Source organism: Cydia pomonella, chromosome 8, assembly GCF_033807575.1.
Source record: "Cydia pomonella isolate Wapato2018A chromosome 8, ilCydPomo1, whole genome shotgun sequence".
NCBI lineage: Eukaryota > Metazoa > Arthropoda > Insecta > Lepidoptera > Tortricidae > Cydia > Cydia pomonella.
The window spans coordinates 14,088,891-14,113,486 of NC_084710.1; the positions used below are offsets into that span (position 1 = coordinate 14,088,891).

Sequence of the window (24,596 nt, forward strand, 5' to 3'; positions counted from 1 at the left end):
TAGCTGACGTTCTTTCCATCGCGATACTACCAGCTGACGATTTTTTAATTAACAATAGTATCTAAAATTCTAAACTATTATCTGACAAAATATCAAACTGGAGGCGATGACAATTTTTTTACGTGTTTCGGTGGTTGCCATTCCTCAACCCACCAACGGAGCGGCAGCTGACGTTCACGAGGATCATCATAAATAGTCGATAACTAACGGGTGATAACAAAAAAATGAGAATTATTTCAGAGCTGTGTGAAAATACTCATATAACTTTTTACGATACTTTGTTAATATTAGGCAATACATACATGATAATTATTTACAATAACATTAATGGATGTTAGAAAGAATAGGGGCCCGTGGTCAGCTTTTTGACGAAGTTTAGATATAAAGTTCGAATAATGACCGTTGGACACCGTTTTTTCCATCTTCGAAACACAAGTCTTAGTCATTTTTATTAGTTGGGCACAATTTTCAGCTCTCCAATTATTTGTATGCATTCAACTACTCAAAAAGCCAAAAAAACTATCAATCAGCCGACATTATGGAAGGTTTGTGGGATTTCAGACTTTCTTATATAGGTACAAATGGTATGTTATTGGAGTAGAATTGTAATGTATGTTTGCTCAAACTTGTCCATAATACTTGTATTTGATATTGCCTGTTATTGCAGAATTATTGCAAGTATTGTATCAACCATTTCCAGGTATATCAGTTTTGCTTAAAGGAAAATAGCTTTCATCATCCAAACTGCATTATTTTCCTTTGTAATTTCGTTGGCTCATGGAATTCCTATAATTAAAAGTGCTTTGGAGTCAATTCAGGTTTGCCTTGGTTATGTTATTATCTTCCGTGGCCAGCCACTACCACTTTTGCGATTTATAGTCAAGGATGCAAGAATTCAATATACTTATACATATAGTAGAAACTGGTACATTTTCTGTACTAAAATGGCCCAATGTGTCCCTTTCCCTATGTTTAAGTTAGAATTTTTAAAATGTACGACACGTTTTCGCAGAGTTTCTTGTTTCGACTCCAATCTAACAAAAACAAATGTTTGAAAAAATAAAACTTTTGAAATTTGAGAATCTCACAAGAACTAGCAACAACTTTATTAACAGCATTTTTGTTTATGTAGATAGTTTTGTTTATAAGTCTACAGAAAATCATTCTCATTTTTAGGGTTCCGTAGCCAAATGGCAAAAAACGGAACCCTTATAGATTCGTCATGTCCGTCTGTCTGTCCGATTCTGTCACAGCCACTTTTTTCCGAAACTATAAAAGCTATACTGTTCAAACTTGGTAAGTAGATGTATTCTATGAACCGCATTATGATGTTTACACAAAAATAGAAAAAAAAAACAATAAATTTTGGGGGTTCCCCATACTTAGAACTGAAACTAAAAAAAACTTTTTTCATCAAACCCATACGTGTGGGGTATCTATGGATAGGTCTTTAAAAATGATATTGAGGTTTCTAATATCATTTTTTTTCTAAACTGAATAGTTTGCGCGAGAGACACTTCCAAAGTGGTAAAAAGTGTGTCCCCCCCCCGTAACTTCTAAAATAACAGAATGAAAAATCTAAAAAAAATATATGATATACATTCCCATGCAAACTTCCACCGAAAATTGGTTTGAACGAAATCTAGTAAGTAGTTTTTTTTTAATACGTCATAAAAATTAAAAAAAAATTTTTTTTTCATCAAACCCATACGTGTGGGGTATCTAGGGATAGGTCTTCAAAAATGATATTTAGGTTTCTAATATCATTTTTTTCTAAACTGAATAGTTTGCGCGAGAGACACTTCCAAAGTGAAAAAATGTGTCCCCCCCCCCCCCCTGTAACTTCTAAAATAACAGAATGAAAAATCTAAAAAAAATATATGATGTACATTACCATGCAAACTTCCACCGAAAATTGGTTTGAACCAGATCTAGTAAGTAGTTTTTTTTTAATACGTCATAAATGGTACGGAACCCTTCATGGGCGAGTCCGACTCGCACTTGGCCGCTTTTTTTTGTTATCACCCGATACTATAGGTACAAGTTATCGCCCGGGAGGCGATTGGTCATGGAAATCTGTTTCTGGCTCGCGATCTACAATCATAGGTCATCATCATCAATCATAGATATATGGCGCATTTTTAATTTTCTCGGGGGTGTTTTAATCTGTCACACGCCTTTGGGATTTTATGAAAACGAAGTTTATTACGTTATTTTTTTCTGTTACGTTTAAGTTTGAAACGCCTGTGATATATTTGTTAATCTTATACAGCGTGTTTTGGTACGACCGCATAACCAAAGGGTAGTTAGTTTAGGCTTTAATTAACACACTTTCATAAGTTTTATAAAAAAACTGGCGATTTATGATTTTTTTAATTAATTCAGCAAGCATTGTATCACTACTTTGTTTTAACTCAAAACGTTGCATTTAATGACGCGACGTCACAACTGTCGGAAGTGCCTATGATCATGGGGGCGAAACTGTTCCTGTCGGGCATTCCCGCAGACAGAGTGATGACAGGTGGGCCAAAATGCTAACGGAATGGTGGCCGCTTTCAGACGAAAGGAGTGCCTGGCGTCCGTTGGCTCGTTGGGTGGACGACACTCGGAAGACTGCGGGTCACTTCTGGATGAGATTAGCTCGGGACCGGGATAAGTGGCGTACTAGAAGAGAGGCCTATGCTCAGCAGTGGGCGATAAAAGGCTGATATGATGATGATGAAGATTCCCGGCTCCGTTAGGCTCAACATCGCTCCAAGCAATTATTAGGGTTGGCACAAATTGACGTCCTTTTGCGTGTACGACTACAGATATGATATAATGACTTGAATTTTGACAACACTAAATAGCCAAAAGGGATAATAAGAAAGGGACCATATATAAGAAAGGGACAGCATGATTCGTCCCTGAATCGCTGTCAAATTTCGGTTTTGTAGGAAGTTTCTTTTCTGTACGGTAGGACTATTATTTATTCTGTGCTATGATGTACGAAATATACTTGCCCGCATGAAAAAAACTGAGATTAAATTTAAAAAAAATTCAGAATCATTTTATAGCACTATAACCTACGTCTAGTTTACTTTTGCGATTATATCAAAAATGCACACTGTATACGTTCATAGGTACGTATCAAATAAAGCATAACTTTAACCTCATGTTTGCGGCTGCTATAAACGCTCTGTTAATTTAACATTTTCCACAGCAGTTTGCTAAAGCAATGTTCAAAGCTAACTGTAGATAGATACTTTGTTAAGCTGCTCGCCGAAAAGTTATTGACAATGTATTGCACGCTAAAATTAAGTACCAATAAACTCAAACCATAGGGCAAAAAATATGTACTTAGTGCAAGTACAAAGTTCGTAATTGTACTTCCTAACATAAAATACGTTCTTTTAGAATTACGTATTCAATTTTATCCGCATTGAAGTCGTTAAACTACTTCTTTTTAAATAACCTCGCTATATTTACTATCTTCTGGTACTATTGTACTAACTTTTAACCCTCATTGTAGCCTTTTGGGGAAAAGTTCTGGGATAAAGTGTCACCCATCTGATTTTGCGTTTATTGAGTAACAAACGTTTCACGTACAAACATTTCCGTTTATAATGTTAGTGTCGTTTTATTTTATAAGCATACTGCTAAAAAATACACTGGACTATAATTATACATATTTACTAATTCTATTTTTTAAAATACTAAGTCGGTGGCAAACAAGCATACGGCCCGCCTGATGGTAAGCAGTCTCCGTAGCCTATGTACGCCTGCAACTCCTCTGGAGTTACATGCGCGTTGCCGACCCTAACACTCCGCACCATCGTTGAGCACTGGAAACCTTACTCACCGGTCTAGTGTTATTTGGCTGCGGTTTTCTGTAAGGTGGATGTACTTCCCCAGTTGGGCTCTGCTCTAGATCTGGAATGACATCTTCTGTGCTGTGCCCTACCACACTAAGCGAGATGACATTCACAATACCTCTCTCCAAATGATTATAAACGAGTTTAAACCCTTTTTTATTAGCTTTTTGGTATCCCACTGCTGGGGAACGGCTTCCCCTCGTTTCCTCCACTCGACCCCTGACGTTTGTATTTTCCACGTCCAATTTTTCCTGTCATCACTTTTTCGGTCTTCCACCCTGGCTTGCACCACCTGTTGTGATCTGTGGGTCCCACTCAGTAACCATATTGATCCACTTTTTTCTGTAATTATTCACGTAAAAGGATCAGTACCCCTAGTGTAACTTTGATCGACATCATAACGTGACGAACGCGTTTGCGTTAAGTCTCATTTTGTATAGGATTTTGAGTTTCCAAAACGTCCCGCTTGGCGCGCTCTTTCGAAATCCAATACAAAATGAGACTAAACGCAAACGCGTACGTCACGTTTGGAAATCGAATTTATTTACACTAGGGCTACTGTATTAAAAAGTTTTCGAATCCCTGTACTTACGCAATTAATAATAGATCAGTGTATCGTAATCTACATAATCTTCATCTCATAAATAAATAATAAGACAGGCTTTTTTAGAATAGCTATAAAATAAATAGCCTTCGCGTCAGGGCTAACCTGCCGGTAATTCAGTGGGTTCAGTTCAGAGCCCCTAGTGTAAATGTATTCGATAGCGGAACGTGACGTACGCGTTTGCGTTAAGTCTCATTTTGTATGGCATTTAGATACAGCGCGCCAAGCGGAACGTTTTGGAAACTCAAAATCCCATACTAAATGAGACTTAACGCAAACTCGTACGTCACGTTTCGCTATCGAATAAATGTACACTAGGGGTACAGTGTTAGGCCAAGTAGAATATACAGTATGTATCTGAACGTAAAGCAATTACTTACTTAAACCCGTTAACGTTTAGGTCGTACTGAGCAACTTTGATATTGTTTTAATTAACTGTAGGTCATCATCAATTTAGTGAAATAAAATGCATACATATAGGTCCATAGGCTATTTACGTACATATATTAACAGACGAGATAGATAACAAGTCTTTTTATTATTTATTAATGTTGTTAGAAATTGTTCCCAGATTCATCGTCCATAAGTTTGTATTTTTGACATACAGGTAATAAAAAAAAAAACAACGGGTTGCACTCCGGGAGTGCCGGCAGAAGTGAAAACTAGAAATATTAACGTTGTGCATTTTTGATATTTTGGAGAAATTGAGTAGCAGTTTTATAAAAAGAGATAATTATCTATTATACCTACGTAAATAAATTTGAGTGTGGAAGATATTTTGAAATGCGAATTTCAGTGTTAATATATAACATACCTGGGCGACCGAGCTTTGCTCGGTTATAACTATTTATTGTAATATGATGGTGTATTGTATAGGTGATAATCTTAACTACATTTTTTTACTAAATTAAACTTGTCTAAAACAATAAAAATTAAAAAATTATATATACTTAAACTTGAACATATAAAAAAAACTAAAGTTAGTCACCGGGCGAAATTCGAACCCGTAACACTCGTTTAGCAGTCCGCGTCTTAACCTGTTGAACCAGACGGACAGTGGTCGGCAACACGAAATTAGCGACCATATTCTGCGTCGAAAGAAAAACGCATGAAAACTCGAAAACACGCGTTTTCCCAAACATAAGAATAATCTAGATAAATTGTATACCCCCAAAAACCCCCATATACCAAATTTCAGCGAAATTGTTAGAGCCGTTTCCGAGATCACAGCAATATATATATCTTATACCTTTAAACGAGCAATTCTTGTATATATATATATATATATATAGTACCTGGGCGACCGAGCTTTGCTCGGTTATAACTATTTATTGTAATATGGTGGTGTATAGGTGATAATCTTAACTACATTTTTTTACTAAATTAAACTTGTCTAAAACAATAAAAAATTATATATAAACTTGAACATATAAAAAAAAAGTTAGTCACCGGACGAGATTCGAACCCGTAACATTCGTTTATATTAGCAGTCCGCGTCTTAACCCGCTGGACCAGACGGACAGTGGCCGGCACCACGAAATTAGCGACCATATTCTGCGTCGAAAGAAAAACGCATGAAAACTCGAAAACACGCGTTTTCCCAAACATAAGAATAATCTAGATAGATTGTATACCCCCAAAAACCCCCATTATACCAAATTTGAGCGAAATCGTTAGAGCCGTTTCGTTATATATATACAAGAATTGCTCGTTTAAAGGTATAAGATATACAGAGTAATTCATGAGACGTGAGCAGGACTACAGCCTACACAATCAGCAAAAGTAAATGTTAATGAATCGTTCACCATCATATTAAATAAAACAATCACGCTTCTTTTCTGTTATTTAAGTTTTTGGTAAGGAAAAATTTATGTATCTATTCTATTCTATTTATGTATTTAGTCTGGCTAGCCAAATATTGTTGACAGATTGTTCCTTAATGTATCACCAATTGTCTATGATTTAAAACAAACCTAAAGGCTGTTGTCAATTTATGTCATTCATTAAAATTGTTCGCGGTTTTAAGGGGTTTATTTTAAATAATATTAACAATGACTATACCGAGTGGGGTCCCCAAACTATTATTTAAGCTCATAAATAATTACGACAATGTGCGAAGTTGACGTGAAGCGTTATATAACGAAAAACTGCTATGTTTACAAGTCGTAAACAATTTAGTAGGTTGGTTTTTACTATCTTGATACTTTAAGTACTAGTTCTAACATTTGCCTATAACTTTAATTAAGTACGTGCATTTATTAATACCTGAATCTCATGAACAGGACAATTGTGTAAAGAAACGGATAAACTAGAAGTTCTGGAAAATATCAATATAATCCAAATATTGGAACGTAACGAGTAACTGAAAACCAATATTTAGAAGAAATCTGTGGAGTGAAGTGACTGGTTAGTAGTAATTTGATTTAACAATATAAATTATATAAAAATATCTTGGCGAAACATGTCTATATATGTCTTTGTATTTTACATAGTGGTAGAAATTATGACTTTGAGTGCACGGCAACGTATATTTAACTGATTTCCTTAGGTACCTTACGTCGTGTGCACAGAAAATAAAAAATATGTTCTAGTATCAAAACTATAATTCCCACTTCACAAAGCCGACCAACCTAAGATTTTTTTTTATGTCCCGCCAAAAACTTGTGTAATATTTCGGTAGCCAGACTCTACAATCATGGACACCCAACACCACAAAGATACAATACAACACAATTAACAAAGATTGAACCTCTTTAACCGTTATGACAGCACTTTGATTATGAAGAAAATAAAATGTCACACTTGAATGAGACGATTTTTCAAAAGTAACCAGGCTTCGATGACATTTAATTTGCACCTCACCATAATGTCACGTGTCCGTCTTACGAATTTTCAATCTGACGATCCCGTGACCTGACGCGATTGACGGTCACGTCAATCACGTCACGCGAGTTTAACATTTTTTCCCATCACTAAAAGTGCACAGCCCCGCTAAAGAAGTTTTCACTTCAAAAAGGTACACATTTAACCTCGATCTCACTTCCGGGCCTAGGCAAACGCAAAATGTATCGGAATGACAGATGTTACATTCTACGAAAAGTCGAAATACATTTTTTAAGTTGCGATTATCAACTATTGACATCTTGGCTAGGCACCCTGATGGTAAGAGACGACGAAGTCGAGGATGGATGGATATTACTTACCTAAAAGGTGTCATTTTACTCTCGATTTGAAAATAATCTAGGTATTCCTATTTAGGTATAACATTTATTTGATGAATTATTTATTTATAAGTTACAGAGCGTGCACTGTGCTATTAATGTATTAAATTGGAAATATATTGTTAGCGCTGAAAACGGGCCGAGAAAGTCATAAACGCAAATGATATCAGGTATTTCATCCCTTTTGTTCTATTCTTCTATAAACAGAATATCACATTTGCGGGCGCGGAATATGTGGCTAGAAGCTTAGTTAACTTTTCCCGTACGAACAAAAGAAATAAAGAATTTTATTTCAAACCAAGTATAACTCCGCTCGCTACCTTTTTACGAGTATTTACCAACATCCGTTAAAATATAAGCACATGAAAAATATTCCGAAAGAAGCTGTAAAAATCCCAACATCGCAGTTTATTCGGTAGTAAAACGGGTTTGCTCCCTAGGGAGAGATGCAGCTAAGATTCAGAATCCTGAACATACTATGTTTACTTTTATTTCCCTCGGACAAAGATAAGTAATTAAAAAAGACTGTCACTCACATTAAACAGCCGCGTTGGGATTGTTGTAAATGGCGCCTAGAAATAACAGGAGTGATAAAATAGATAGACTTTAGTGACATCTACAACAATTATGACGAACTGTTTGGCCTAATGGGTAGTGACCCTCCTATGAAGCTGATGGTCCTGGGTTAGAATGCATAGAATGTAAGGGCATTTATTTGTGAGAAACCGGACTAATCCCAATAAGTCCTACTTTCCCCTCTGGGTTGAAAGGTCAGATGGCAGTCGCTTTCGTAAAAACTAGTGCCTACGCCAATTCTCGGGATAAGTTGCCAAGCAGACCCCAGGCTCCCAAGAGCCGTGGCAATAAGCCGGGACAAACGCTAGGAAGAAGAAGAAGAAGATTATTTAATTATAAAGCTCTCTATTGCGGCATTATTCTTACTAGCTCCGTGATAAAACAGATAGACATTGAAAATTAATGCGTTATTCAACATTATAACTATATACCGAATGATCCTATAGCGATCTTTGAGCACATCGGCCACATCAATAACAGCGGCCGTATTAGATTACAACCATGGATTTATATCCGAAATAAAATTCTTTTATTATTATTTATTAGCGGGCCTACTGCAGTAATCTTACACTAAGCAGAGCAAAACTAGGATTTTGTTTAAATTTTGATTGTGGTGATGATTTTTATATGAGTTTGACTGTTTATTATTTACTGGTCTTTGTCTAAGATGAAACGAAAATAACGCGTTATTAAAGCTTCGGATTCTCAAATAGAATAACTGTCAGAGCCCAGAGCGTTCCATTTCTTGTTAGACAGGATGATTTATAGTTCGTATGTCCATTTTCTATTTGATGAGATATGAAATTTCTATAAAAATTACATTTTAGAATATATACCTATGAGATTTATTGTCGTTTGAGAGCGCCGGTGGCCTGGCAATAAGACCGCGCGCCTTGCTATCCGGAGGTCGCGGGTTCAAACCCTGGTTCGTAGCAATGAGTTTTTCGGAACCTTTGTAGGAAATATCATTTGATATTTACCAGTCACTTTTCTTCAACTTCAACATTTATTCAGCAAATAGGCCACAAGGGCACTTTTACACGTCAACATGGAATTTACATACAAGCAAAAACAAGCACATCAACAATTATAAAATACAATTCATTGAAAATATTAATGCAAACCAAAGTATTATTGTTTAAATAAAAAGGAAGTAAAATATTATTATTACTTAGAGATGTGTAGTCTCTAAATGTCGAATAAAAATAAAAAAAACTAAAATAGTAATAATAAAAAAACACAGATAAGTACAAAACAAAAATTCTAACATTATTTAGAGGTGTAAATATCTCTAAATGTTAGACCTAAATGATTTTTACCAAATTATCCTTAGAGATATATAGAGTCTCTAAGAGTCAAAATTCCGTATAATTAAAACATTCATTAGGATAAAAGAAACATACGAGAACCGAATGAGGTTTCGGTTTAAGGAAACCGGACTAATCCCAATAATGCCTAGTCTACCCTCTGGGTTGGAAGGTCCGGTGGCAGTGGCTTTCATAAAAACTATTGCTATGCCAATTCTCTGGGGATTAGTAGCCAAGCGGACCCCAAGCTCCCATGAGCCGTGGCAAAATGCCGGGGAAACCTCGCGAATGTCGTTTGTATTGCAGTTTTTTCTTTATACAGAATTTCAGGTAGCTATAACTATCTTGATAACTATTACCAACCTAAACATATTCCGTAGAACTTTTATACGTACTACAATTTTCTGTTTGATCCAGAGGAGAAAATCTTAGGAAAGCTAAACATGATCATTAGTGGACCTTGGACACTGACAACACATTTGAGTGAAATGAATACCGAAAGAATTATTCAATATTTAACTTATATATTATATAAGTTATGTTTTGAATTTATATATTTATATAGTTACGCTAAACAGAATTGAAACAATATTACGGATATTATAAAATATTCTCTATGATGTTGTTGAAACTTCAGTTATAATCGAATCATCAGACCAAATAGCAAGCTAGGCAAGTAAATATGCTGACATAATCAAGTTTGCGGGTGAAGTAAATGAATCCGTTTAATTGTGAGCCCAAGGCTTCGCGACCCTTAGGCTAATTTAGTTAATTAACTCTGTAAACGGCTACTTAGTCTTTATTACATCTGCCATCACATTTCCACAGGTAAATTGTGGGGTAATATCTCAGTTTATATCCGTTTTGATACTGGATGTCAGACTCTATTAAATACAGTCTATGTAATTTTATGCTCATTATTTCGGAAGTTATATAGAGTTTAAATTCGAGTTATAAAGCGGTATTAAAAGTTGATTCACCTCCGTTTTTAATCCCCGACGCGACGCAAAAAGAGGGGTGTCTAATATCTGTCTGTCTGTGTTATCGTAGCTCATTAACGGATGGATCGATTGTGATGTGTTTTTTTACGTGCTTTTGTAGTATTAAGGATTATTTGAATAACTTACTTTGCATTTTTTATTTATTTTTTATTTTATATACAAATTATTTTTCATTGACATTTTCTTATTTTTTACTCATTATATATTATAATATATATTATTCTTAATTCATTTTTGTATTGCTTTATGATTTGATGTTAGAATGTGCTCCTCTGTAATGTTTGTATGTCTGCACGAAGACTGAATACACTGGATTTTTTTTTGTACCTATATGATCTGCATGTATTAATGCAATAATGCATGTAAATTCTTTGAATCCATGAAAGCGAGTTTTCCTGTGGTGGCTTTTAGATATGTTTCATAGAAATCGATCTAGCAGTTTGAAGACTATCAGCTCTTTTCCAAAAAATTTTTCTTTGGCATAAAATGGTTTTTGTTGGCATATAGCGTAGTGTAGGCGTTTTTTTTAAATGCATAATTTAATAGTTATTATCAGACTTAGATATATTAAATTCACTTGTAACAATGTTATTAAATCTAAAAACTAACAATGTAATAAAATCTTGCTAATCGATTTAAACATAGTTACTTCTAGTAGTGACCTTTGTCCCTTAGTGCTTCTGGGCATTTTCCGCAAATCGACAATCATTGTGCCGTGCCTATTTTGCGTAAAATCGAGGTAGCGCTACCTTAACCACCCCAGCTCCTCCACGAAGCCTAGCAAAGCTTTCAGGTTGCTAACTATCTCGTTTAGTGTGCACGGAGTCCCTAGGTATTTGCTCCTGTATTCTACATTTTGCAGTCTAGGAGAATGTGTTTTGTTGTTTCCTCTTCTTCCATGCACGCTTTACACATGGGCAGGCCTATGGAACTCTCCGCGCGAGCTCGGATATATACCTACGAATCTCGTCCTGTTCACGGTACAAAAGCAAGCCAGTTGGTTGTCACACGCGCTCACGTACGCACGCCGTTCGCCGCGCGTTCGAATATGCCAAAATGTATGCGAAAGGAATATCTTCGTCACGAATAAATAACACAGCTTGTAGTGTGGATAGATGCAAAAACAACAAAACTAATAAAAAATATCGTCTTTGCTCTTCCGATAGATAGGTAAAGTAAGTAGACATTCTCAATATACTTAAGTACATCTATTGTTATTATTTTAATTACGATATACGATGTATGTTTATTTATAAAACGGCGTAAATACTGCGTGCAACTTATCTCGTCTTGGTTGTCTGGAAGAGATCGCTTTTTAGCGATAAGACCGCCTGTTCTTAGGTAAGAATAGGTAATCTTAAGCTCGTATTTCGCTTTCGGTGTATTTTTAACTGTTTGGTGCACAATAAAGAATATTTACTTACCTATTTACTTACTTATCTAAGTTATCTTGCTCATAGTTATGGCAAGTTCTAATGCTATTTTGACCATTAAAACTTTTATTCGTACCTACTTATGTAGGTAGATATCTTTTATAGAATCTATAGTTAAAGTAGGTACTTATTTGTAAAATTATTTCTAAGCGTTGGCAACCCTAGTGTTGCGCCGGTGCGCGCGGTGCGGTGCGGGGAGCGGCGCGTTGAGGGTCACTCCATTGTATTTTTGTGCATGTATTAAAACGGTAGGTATTTGTGTTTTCTTTGAGAGATAAGTATCTGTTCGTAAGAACTATTATATAATCTGTGACATAGGGCTGTCTGTTTTACCCATATTGTGTAGGTGCTTATTATAAAAAAGTTATTTTTATCCCATACTTATTTACATGAAGAACTGGCAAAATGAACTTGTCAAGTGACTTTTTTTTAATATTCTGTACATTCATAACGCGATGTCTTTCGGCTTTTTCTTATCTAGGCGACGTAAACTTGATTAATGGGGAACTTTCATGTTATTTTTCCCTCCCGTAATACCTGAAACGAGATTTTTTGCTTTAGCTGCATGCGGCGATTGACATACATATTATGGTAATAAATTAGAAAATGTTTTCATCTTATTATGATACAAACTTGATGTGAGCGATCGTCAGGTTGTATCATAACAACATTAAATTCAGAATCGGCCTCCTGGTTAAACACATGTCAATTTTAATAGGGTACCTATTACGTAATGCTACTGAGATTATATTATACATCGTAATTGTATTACTTGTTCTGTTTCAAATGTGTCATCAAAGGACACAACTTAAGGATTACTCATGTTAGAACGGCCTGGGTCCGGGCCGAGGCATCCGACATTTCGTTGCTTATAGAAATCATCACGTGATCACCGGTCACCTGTTATAGAAAACGAAGTGTTGGTTGCCCCAGACCCGGGCCGTTCTAGCGTGAATCAACCTTTATACTACCAATCTTGTTTTAAATAGACCAAGGACCTGCTTATGAATTGAAGAATGCCCAATTTCTATTTTATTTCAAACGTTGTTTACTCAATAACAGTCGCCTCTGGCGTTAATTTTGACCTATTTTTCGTTTTATTGATTCAAACAGTAATTGGAGTTCGCCAATGAATGGGATCATACACGTATTGTAGCATTTTCATAACCTCATAACCTAGTTAACCGGGAACATTTCAATTGGAAATGTAATTTGCGGTGTAGTATTGTAGATTTGGTATGAATAATAAGTAAACTGTACCCCTAGTGTAAATATTTTCGACAGCGAAACGTGACGTACGCGTTTGCGTTAAGTGTCATTTTGTATGAGATTTTTGACTTTCCAAAACGTCCCGCTTGGCGCGCTGTTCAAAAACCCATACAAAACAAACGCGTACGTCACGTTTCACTATCGACAAAATTTACACTAGGGGTACTGGTGGTATGATGCAAACTCTTATTAAAAAACGTGACGATCGATTTCCTATTTGGGTCGGAGGCGGAGGCCAGATTTAGATCGAGTGCGTAAAATTTGTGTTGCACCAATTCTTAACTAGAGCGCAACTTTTGGTCTTTTAGTGTAAGGTCTGAGTGGACGCTCGAAGCGGAGCATTCGGCGGGGCGTGCAGCGTGACGTCGGGCTCACAAATGATTTGAGCAGCGTGCACTAAGGACGCTCCAATACGTTTGCATTTGTTTAACATGCACGCCGCACGCTCCGCCCCGCTGCACGCCCAACTCGAGCGTCCACTCAGGCCTTACACTTGTGCAATCGGAAAGCCTCGCGACAGATGACGAGGAGTGTGTGTGTGTGTGTAGTATTTTTATGAGCAACCTTTTATCTGGGAAACTCCACAAACAGTACCTCGGTAAAAACGTCGTAATTTACTATAACGTCTCTACTTAAAGAGCCGTATTTTTCTCTTGTAGAAAAACACAAGATACTGACTTGAGTAATGGCAACTTTGGTTATAGCATTCATTGTCAAAATTCCTTGCTAGGTGATATGTATGCGTGCACATTAGGTATATATAAAGTAGAAACCAGTAATCTTTCTCCAAAGATTAAAGTGAACTAAAGTGGATTTGCATAGAAATTACAAATAATGCAACTAAACAAATAAATACTTATTTATTTGCAAATAATGTAAGAAAATTTGTTTACATTATTTGCTAACCGTAAGCGTGACACTAGAACTTTGCCTCCTTGTAAAACTAGATACCTATTATAACTATTTTTAAGACTTAAATGTTAATATTTTTTCCTTTTTTTATTGTGAAACGTATATAGTTGTGAAATGTATATTGTTTGGGCCGTTGGCCAGATGTCTCACGTTGGCCAGAGTTAACCATCGTTGATTTTTTCATTGTTATTGACATCTTTATATAAAATTTATATTCTCAAGACCGTTGTAGCTTTTTCTTTTTTGAATGCGGTAAGCGCTTTTTTAGAATTATTTAACATATAATACTGTTTGTTAATCTACTGTGATATATGTGTGGTTCAAGTCTGAAAGTGTTTCGGCATACCATAGACATAGGATAGACGTTTACAACATTATTGACGCTCTATAATCGCATATTGCTTTTCTCAGAGTAGGAGACATATCCTTGATCAGTAGATATCGACTAACAAGGTTAAACATTTTATAAATGATTACATTGTTGTTAGTCGCAGTCGTGACGAAAGCACTACCTATAAGAGAAATATTCGAAGAAAAAAAAAAATCGGATTGCGGATATAGGTAACTGTTATCATAATACCAATTGAATGAATTTTAGGTGCCGGAACCAAAGGACCTTCTTAATAACAATCGATGTTATCGTCGCATATAAAGAAATTACTAGTACCTAATTAGTTATGCTATTGGCTTTATCAATAGGTTTGAAAGGAGTGAATGGAGTACAATAAAACTTAATTACTTGCATGTCGGGTTAGAAAATGTAAAAATAAATGTTTTATATGTTTTAGCTTTGCTTTAATATCGGATAAGCACGCAGTAAAATTGTAAATTAAATTTTATGTCCAGTAACTTTTTAAGTTGACAGATGCTGCGAAAATACTCTTCTGTAATTAGCAGCGCTCGGTCTAGTTATCTACAGAAAACACTGCTGTGTTTTCATACATTATGTACTATAAAAATCGAATCAGTATTCATCTAGTTCGATTGCTAAATAAAAGTTGGAAAACTGTCCCCTCACATCTTATCATATCACTATACTAGTGTTGAAACATCAAAGTTATACCTGAGGAATGTTTTCAAATACATAAACTTAAAATGTAAGATATTTGATCAATAGTACCTGTCAAAAGTAAGGCATTGGGATAATTCCGAAAGCGGGGTAATTTTGAAAATGCCAAATAATAATTATACCTATAAAACTAGCAGTGAAAAAAATGAAGTGCTTCTCTTATGCTATTGCTATGCTTACCAAGGCATCTTGCTTATTGTTGCTACAGTGCTTCTTATTTAGTAGATATAAATTGTCACCTTCAAAATTACCCCGCGTTCGAAGTCAGTCCAATGCACCTTACCTTCTAGGATATCTTTGATTTCCAAAACATTAAGCACGTGAATCATGTTCCACATTACACAAGTATAAATCTCGCACTGTAAACCGACAGTAAAAATCTCGTTTTTAAAAACATCTTTATCTGCGTTAATTCCAATTTAACCCTAAAATAAAACCATTAAGCACGGCTAATATAATTCAGTTGCCCACGTTCTGCAGTTAATGTCCGGAGAACCATTTAAGTTGCGAGCGGACATAAAATTATTGGGTAAGAAAATCGAAAAGTTCCAATCGCGTTCGGAGTGGGAAGATTTTTTTAATTAAAAGTTGTAAAGGAGGTACTTAGTTTTGTCGATTGCTTTTAAAGCCAAGTATCCACATCACAAGATGACTACATCAGTATGTATTTTTTGCGAAAAGCTATAAGAAAGGAGTTTTGTAATCGTACGTCGTAGTAAAACATCTTTGGAATAATGTAACCACTCAAATTCAAGATGCTGATTTTACTTGACCCGATAGTTCCTATAACCGTGTCTGTTGCTTCCTCATTTGAGTTAAATAAATTTTGCCCGAATAGGAAAGAACAGAAGAAGAAAGGAGCATTTTCGAGTTTATGTATGTCTTTCTAATCTTTCGCTTTCCTTGTTGCAATTTAAAGGGACCTGTATTCTACTTTGGCCAGCCTAAGCTTTTATGAAAGCCATTATATACTTTCCATTTCTTAGGGATATAAATTCACACGCCTTACCGTCTTACCGCCTTTTGGTTTTCGAGTACCTATGTTTCGAGTATGTATGTATATACGACGATGTGTTGTTTTATGGTTATTTCTTCTTAGCTATCGGGTTTTTAATATTTTCTTTAAAATTATTTAATGATAATGAAATAAAACTGCAACGGCTAAGATTAAGAAGCTTTGTAGCCTCGGATTACGCATAGCGTATAACGTTATCGTTATGGTCCCGTGACTGTAACTTCTGGTTACGGCACGCACGCTGTGCGCTGGGTAACCATTATCGGGAAGGTTAGGTTGTGTAGGTAGAAAACCTAATAGGTTTAAAAAAAAATTAAATTATATTCTTAATTTGTGTGGGTGGGTGGGTGCTGCGTGCTGGTTTTCTAGATGAAAGTAAGTTATTTTGGATCAAACTTATAGGTAGGTACATAAGATAGTTTAAGTGTTACATTTTTACTTATCAAAATACATTTAGTCCCTCGCAACTGAAGACATACCTTAGAGTTAGGTGGTACAGTCGCCATCAGATATAATATCGGATCGGCCAAGGTGCTCACAAATAACTGAACTAAATAGCTATTGCCTGAGATAAGGTTTAAATTGCTGCAGATCAATGACATGTTGTCTATCGGCGATATTCATTGCTATGCGGACGATAGCACTGGGGATGCCTTTTACACAGGCCGCGCTAACATCCCTCGTTTTGAGGTGCTGGAGAGCCGTGAAAACCTTGTGTCGGATATTGAGAGCACTCTATCCAGAGTTTCGGTGTGGGGTCGGGATAATTTAGTCCGGTTCAACCCCACAAAGACACAAGTTTGCGCGTTTACCGCTAAGAAAACCCCATTTACTGTGGTCCCACAGTTTCAAGGCACAGCCCTTACCATGTCAGGGAGTATTGGGATCCTCGGTGTCAACATCTCCAGTGACGTCCAATTCCGTAGTCATCTGGCAGGGAAGGCTGCGTTGGCGTCTAAAAAACTCGGTGTGCTGAATAAAGCAAAGCGATACTTTACTCCAGGGCAAAGACTGCTACTTTATAAATCGCAAGTCAGAGCCCATATGGAGTATTGCTGTCACCTTTGGGCAGGAGCACCTGGATGCCAGCTTGGGCCCTTCGACTCAGTTCAAAGACGTGCTGTACGAATCGTCGACGATCGATCCCAAACTCACAAGCGGTATTGAACCTTTAAGTCTAAGGAGAGATTTTGCCTCCTTATGTGTGTTCTACCGCTTGTACAATGGGCTGTGCTCTGAAGAATTGTTTGACATGATGCCCACGGCTACTTTCTATCACCGCACCGCCCGCCGTCGGCAGGGTGTTCATCCTCACACCCTAGAACCTAAATGGTCACGCACAGTGCGGTTTAAGAGGAACTTCCTCCCGCGCACGCTCCGGTTGTGGAATGAGCTACCTGCCGAGGTTTTCCCGAGGGTCTACAGTATGAGGTTCTTCGAAAAAGGAGTGTACAGATTTTTAAAGGGTCGGCAACGCGCATCTGGAGTTGCAGGCGTCCATAGGCTACGGTGACTGCTTACCATCAAGCGGGCCGTATGCTTGCTTGCCACCGCTGTGGTATAAAAAAAGATAAGGTTTAAATTCGTTTCTCACTAGTTGAGATGTTGGCGCTTTCTCACTCACATCAAAATGTGGCATATTTTGATGTGAGTGAGAAAGCGTTCAAAAGGTTAATAACTAAAGTAATCACCAATTTTGTAGGCCAGTGTACTGTTTTTTTCAAAGGGTGTCTTAAATACGTACTATAACAAAATAAATGATCTTTTTCAAAATACTAATTTGAATTATTGAGAATGGATACGGATCTATTTATATGTCTAGTGTCAACCCTAAATTTGTCTTTCCTCTGAAATGGAGCCATTTAGTAGCGTAACCGGAAAAACTCATGGTTTTTGTGCTAGATCCAATAAGATCATTGTGGACGATGATGTAGAGAAGCTAATCATAATGGTGAAAAAGGGAATTGTCATGTAGGCCCAGTTTTATCTTGTATTTTATCTTCCATCTTTGCTTCGTTTGTTTTAGAAAATCCATGTTAAACTAACAATTGTTGGCCGGCATCTAACACTTCTTAACTAATAGCTATAATAAATTTTTAATCCGTTATCCAGATCGGAAGAGAACTTACAACTCTAATAAATTTTTAATTGACCTTTTAAAATGGAAGCCGTTCATCAACTTTGTTTGGAAAAATATTTTCTCTCCTAAGATAGAAGAATCACCATTTTTTTACTTAGGTATTTTAATAGGTGGGATATAATGTTGTAATTACACTTGGGTGAAAAGTTTTTAAAGATGATGTTTAATGCATAAAGGTTACTTAAACTGTATTGTAAAGTTGCAAATAAAAGTTCTAGGCATAAGTCTAATTAATCAAATACATCATGTCAATCGCATTGATATTCCTTATTTAAATATGTATAATGAGAATTAGCATTTATTGCTTTATAAAGTAGTGCCTTGGTTAACACATTATGTAGGTATTACAATACCGCACGTCTCACATATGAGCCGAATTAAGTCGAGCATGAAACTTACGGACGTCCCTGGAGTAAGGGCATCCGTCCGATTTTCTTTTCTTATTCGTCTTGATTTAGCTGCTTTCATCTTTCCGTATTTCATCTTCATGAACGAAATAAACAAACAAAATACACTGGCAATGAACATTGCTTTTGAATTGTGATTATATAATGTAAATGTTTTCGTGTGAATGTACTGCATTTGTTATTGCATCTTTTGATGAGAACATTAATTTCTTAAACAAACGATGTTATGATGTACCTAATGGGGATATATATATCAGATATATGCCGTGTGAAAAAAATCACATGACTTTTATTTTATTCTACAGGCAGTCACCCATTGTTCTCCATACTTACATAGTTCCATGAATGATGACTAAGTCCAGCATTAGGATGTAAGTCCACTGTAACACACACTTTTTTGCAAGTCTGTTTACCTTGAAATTTTGCCCGGTTTGTTATTTTGATTTCAATCGCATGTGTAACTCCTCTGGAGTTGCAGGCGTACATAGGCTACGGAGATTGCTTACCATCAAGCGGGCCGTATGCTTCATGCTTGTTTGCCACCGACGAAGTATTAAAAAAATGCATAAACTGTAAAATTTTAGTAGCTACAAGAATGTAATACCTATAGACAGAACACATCGCTTTATGGCTCTGTGGGTATCCAGGGGCTAGTTCAAAGAGCTCGCAACGCAATATCTCCTCGAACTATCTCATCTGGCCGGATATTCTATGCTCGGAAGCATGCATGTTATTTGCATCTTTGTCGTGTATTTGTGTACAATTTGCGTTTCAACTATGTTATTGCACATGCACAATATTGTTTATTACACCTTTTTTACCTACATATATGCTCGTGGGCTTAATTATTCTCAACTTTATAGGACAGTAGAAAGTTTTACTTTGTTTTTCAAAGGCACATCACTCATAGGTACAATGAGAAAAACTGTAAGCTTAGCACCCCTACATACATATTTGTATGCAGGGATGCTGTACATAGTGTACATGCATTTTCAATTTAAAGCTACAAGCCCAGCTGCTAAGGTAGGCAATATATTGTACCAGTTCCCACTAAGAATTATGACAAGTTTCAACACAGCACATTTTGTGCCAAACCTTTTGCATTTATTCATTCCGGTCTGCACCTGAATATTTCTCGCGCATTTATCTTATAGATAATAAATACCAGCGGCGACAGCGGGTGAAATGAAACGTGCTGCCTAAATGCTGTAACAGACGTTCGAATTTCGATCGGACCGGACAACGAATTTATTATATATGACGGCGCATCAAGAGAATTGGCTTGATGACGCTAGTGTCGTCTGTTCGATTTCTGAACGAAACGTTAGACCTGTCAAAGTGACGTAACACCGAGCGCTGGGGTGGCGGCCATGCTGATTGGGACTGACAGTTGGGATTTGAAGGTCGCCATGTTGCGCTCGCGCCTCACGTGCTACGGTGGAACGCCATATTAATTCTAATCGTAATTAATCTCATCAAATACTGTGTTACAAGTGTAATTTAATACTGAAGTTGATTATACGTTGAAAAGCTATTCGGAACAACTTTTATTTCGACGAACCTGGTCTCCTCGCCCGAATACCCACCAAAAATGGATTCCGTGAATAAAGGTGTACGGAACGATCACAATTATGTGTCTTTATCAGAAGTGGGATGCCGAGGGCCTGATATTCAGGGGACCAATAACGTAACCGTCGACCCCCCAAGGACGGACAACGGAAGTGCAAATTTTTTTGGCAACATGGAAACACTTTTATCTCGCCTACTCGCGGCAACACAGAATACACCTTCAGTCCATGCTCAGGCAAAGTTTGTCAAGTTTGACCCGGACGAAACCGACGCAGACATACAAGGTTGGTGCAACGTGACCGAATTCGTAGTTAATAGCCGTAATCTGGCCGGGCCTGAGCTACTGCTTGCTCTTACACATGCTCTAAAGGGACGCGCCGCTAAATGCCTCACCTCACTAAAGGTTGATGACTTAACATGGCCCCGTATAAAAGAAACATTGCTTGCTAGATTTAACCGTCAGATGCTAATGCAGGACTATTTTGATGATATCCTTAAGTTTCAAATAGGAAGCAAGGAATCCGCTACGGAAGCAGCTGTGCGTCTATGGAATCTTATTGAACGTGTTCCAAAGGTGGATATGAATGAAGAAGTCGTCACAGGATTTGCTATTTCGGTTCTGTCGCAGAAAGACCCTTTAATCCGCAGAGACTTGAACTCGCACGTGATTTCAACAAGAGCCCAGCTTTGCAGAATCCTGGGCGGTATATCACTCAAGAGACGCCACGATGACCATGAAACCAACGAAGTGGACTCAAAGAAGACTCGTCCAAATAGCGCGATGGACACGCGCTTTTCTTGCACCTGTCACTTTTGTGGAAATCGAGGACATAAAATTGAAGACTGCCGCAAGCGCCGCGATTCCATAAAACCAAAGGAGGCCACAAAGATACCAGACAAAGAAAAAGAGAAGATCTGCTTCACCTGTGGAAAGCCGGGACACATCAGCACCACTTGCCCCGACGGAAAGAAGAAACCAGCGAGTGAGACGATTGCACGCAAGGAGGTTCACATCTGCGAGCGGCGGTCAGCCAGAGGTACCCTGTCGACATCGTCTGGTGAGGTTATTTCATTCCTTTTTGATACAGGTGCTGCCTGCTCATTGATCAAATGTAATTTTAAAGATAGGCTGACCGGCACAAAGCATAACGACCCTTTCTGTCTAGTAGGAATAAGAGATAATATTAGCTGTACTGAACAAATCATGAGCACGGTGGTAGTTCAAGATATCACCCTACCCCTTCTATTTCATGTCGTGCCAGACCATGTGATGCCGGAACCAATTATAATAGGCAGAGATGTATTAGCACTGGGTATTTATGCCGAAATCGATAGTGATTGCCTTAGGTTCTCTATCCGTAAAGAAGCAAATCTGTGTAGTAGTACACGAGTCTTTGATCTAGGCGAGATCGATACGGATCTAGTAGGCGCGGAAAAAGAAGCGTTATTAGACATCTTGAAAAAGTATAGCTGACTACTTGTCCCGAAACCCTCTCCCTGCTTCACCGACGACGGCTAATGACACTTGCGAGTTTAATAAGGGTGGAAACACTCGCTGCAAAGCGGTTAACTTTGTCGAACTTCATGATAGCTGGCTTCAAGTAGAACAGAAACGTGACCTCGAAATTCAGGACCTAATAAGTAAGCATATAAATAATCAGCTTCCAGAAGGCTTAGCTCATACTTACGACGTACGTGATGGAATCCTCTACAGGAAGGTTGAACGTAATAAGATGAGTTCTTGGTTGCCTATTGTCCCACTATCACTTATTTTGGACTCTTATTAATCATGTTCACTGTGAAATTAAACATTTAGGATATGACAAAACTCTAGACAAGATTTATGAGCAGTACTGGTTTCCACAAATGGCAAAAAATGTCCGCAAGTTCGTCGATTCGTGTATAGTGTGCAAAGCCTCCAAAGGACCATCAGGAGCTCAACAAGTAAGAATGCACCCCATCCCTAAGATATCGGTACCCTGGCACACTATACACATCGATCTCACGGGCAAACTGCGATCGAAAAGAATACGCGTCAGTCATTATCGACAGTTTTACAAAATACGTTTTACTCGAGTATACTCAGTCCCTAGATGCGGCGTGTGCCGTGAGAGCCTTGCGGAAGGCTGTCTCATTATTTGGAGCACCGAAAAGAGTCATAGCTGATCAGGGGCGGTGCTACATTAGTTCGAGTTTTAAAGAATTTTGCAACGAGCACAACATTGAACTGCACCTGATAGCGACCGGCTCTTCTCGGGCTAATGGTCAGGTTGAGCGTATCATGCGCACCTTAAAAAGTCTCCTTACCATTATAGAAAATGATTCCAATAAGGTGTGGCGAGAAGAGCTTGACAACGTGCAACTAGCACTGAACAGTACACGTTCAAGAACAACAGGATATACCCCAACTGAACTTATGTTTGGCATAAGCACCCAACCACTAGGCCTCTCTAAAACCTGTCCCAATATAAAGCCTCCCCAACGCGCTAACTTAAACGAAATTCGAGATGAAGCCGCGCGTACCTAGTATCCAAAAAGCAGCCCTAGCTGATGTCAAACGTTTTAATCGTGGTAGGGCTCAAGTAAAAGCATTTTCGAAAGGAGATTACGTCTTTATAAAGTGTAGTGAGCGAAATCAAACTAAGTTATCCAGAAAATTTCGCGGACCCTTTGTTATCATGAAAGTACTAGAAAACGACAGATATGAGTTGAGGGCTATCACTGGTGGTAATCGTGTCTACAAATATTCGCACGAAAATCTGCGTTTAGTGCCGAAGGGTTTTGAGGGTTTGGTTGAAATTGCTAATAATTTAATAGACAATGAGGAGGCCGAGACGGCGGTTAATAGGGAACAAGTAGACCATGACGATAGCGACAGTGATACACTCTCGGTGTTTAGTGATAGCACCATGACTGCTGGCTCAAACACCCTCTCTGATTCAGATAACGAAGATCGATTAGTCATCTTTAACAAGGAAGAGCGCGCAAATAAAAGTAAGTCCAATAAAATTGAGTAGTCTTTATTAGGATCTTGTACATAACTTATATTCTGTATTCAGGTTAGTCAGTAGTAAGTTGCCGAATATGGGCCATTGGTGTTGGTACTGGCAGAAAAGGCCGTGTATGCCTGTGCCACAATCTTGTCAGTGTTGGTAATGGCCGGTCGAAGAGGCTTTAGATGCCTGGTCCGCGTCACGAGTGTGTTTTCAAGGCTGGTCGGAAGGGCTGCAAACGCCCGGTCCATGCTTCATGATGATGGTGGCTAGTCGAAGGGGCCTAGCATGCCCGGTCTACGCCGCAGGTTAGGGTAGGCTGTTCGAAGGGGCCCAGTACGCCCGGTTCACGCCATGTGTTGATGTGTGTCAGTCGAAAGGGCCTGAGAATGCCCGGGCTACTTAGTAAGTAAGAGTAGGTTGGTCGAAAGGGCCGTGAGCGCCCGGTCCACACCTAAGAGCTTAAGTCGGTTCTGAGATGATCATAAATTTGTGTAAGCAGGCTTACCACGCCTGAGTTTGACATTAGCGACTTATGAACCACGCATTCGTCTTATCAGTCAGGAGTGGTCGAGCGAACAGATGTTGAAGCTTTACCCTTTTTTTTGCAGATGCTCCATTGGGTGACTAATCGCACGAGGGCGTACGACGGTCAGGGTTGGCCGTGACGGCGCATCAAGAGAATTGGCTTGATGACGCTAGTGTCGTCTGTTCGATTTCTGAACGAAACGTTAGACCTGTCAAAGTGACGTAACACCGAGCGCTGGGGTGGCGGCCATGCTGATTGGGACTGACAGTTGGGATTTGAAGGTCGCCATGTTGCGCTCGCGCCTCACGTGCTACGGTGGAACGCCATATTAATTCTAATCGTAATTAATCTCATCAAATACTGTGTTACAAGTGTAATTTAATACTGAAGTTGATTATACGTTGAAAAGCTATTCGGAACAACTTTTATTTCGACGAACCTGGTCTCCTCGCCCGAATACCCACCAAAAATGGATTCCGTGAATAAAGGTGTACGGAACGATCACAATTATGTGTCTTTATATATATTTACAATTGTATTTTAAATATTGACATGTAATTATTTATTACCAATATAATGAATATACATAAATCTAAAAAATTTTTGCTAAAAATAGTTTTTTGTACCAGTTCGGTTGTATGCCAGGCTCAATAAATATTACCGGGACGCGTCAAAATGCCTTATTTTTGCTAATACA

At 37.9% G+C, this 24,596-nt stretch overlaps 2 protein-coding genes across 5 annotated transcripts in view; both read left to right on the forward strand.

Moving 5' to 3' along the window:
• Nucleotides 1-24,596, forward strand: part of LOC133520638 (atherin) — a 229,496-nt gene that overhangs the window by 15,476 nt on the left and 189,424 nt on the right. The window lies entirely within an intron of this gene.
• Nucleotides 20,059-24,311, forward strand: LOC133520636 (uncharacterized). 2 transcript variants are annotated; one of them, XR_009799785.1, is made up of 2 exons: nt 20,059-23,371; nt 23,982-24,311. XR_009799785.1 is itself a non-coding variant. In XM_061855175.1 (2 exons), exons 1-2 carry the CDS (start codon nt 20,400-20,402, stop codon nt 23,999-24,001), a joined length of 1,035 nt encoding a protein of 344 aa, XP_061711159.1. In that variant the 5' UTR covers nt 20,059-20,399; the 3' UTR covers nt 24,002-24,311. The 2 variants fall into 2 exon arrangements, 1 of the variants encoding a protein (XP_061711159.1); XM_061855175.1 differs by having other exon boundaries at nt 20,059-21,414.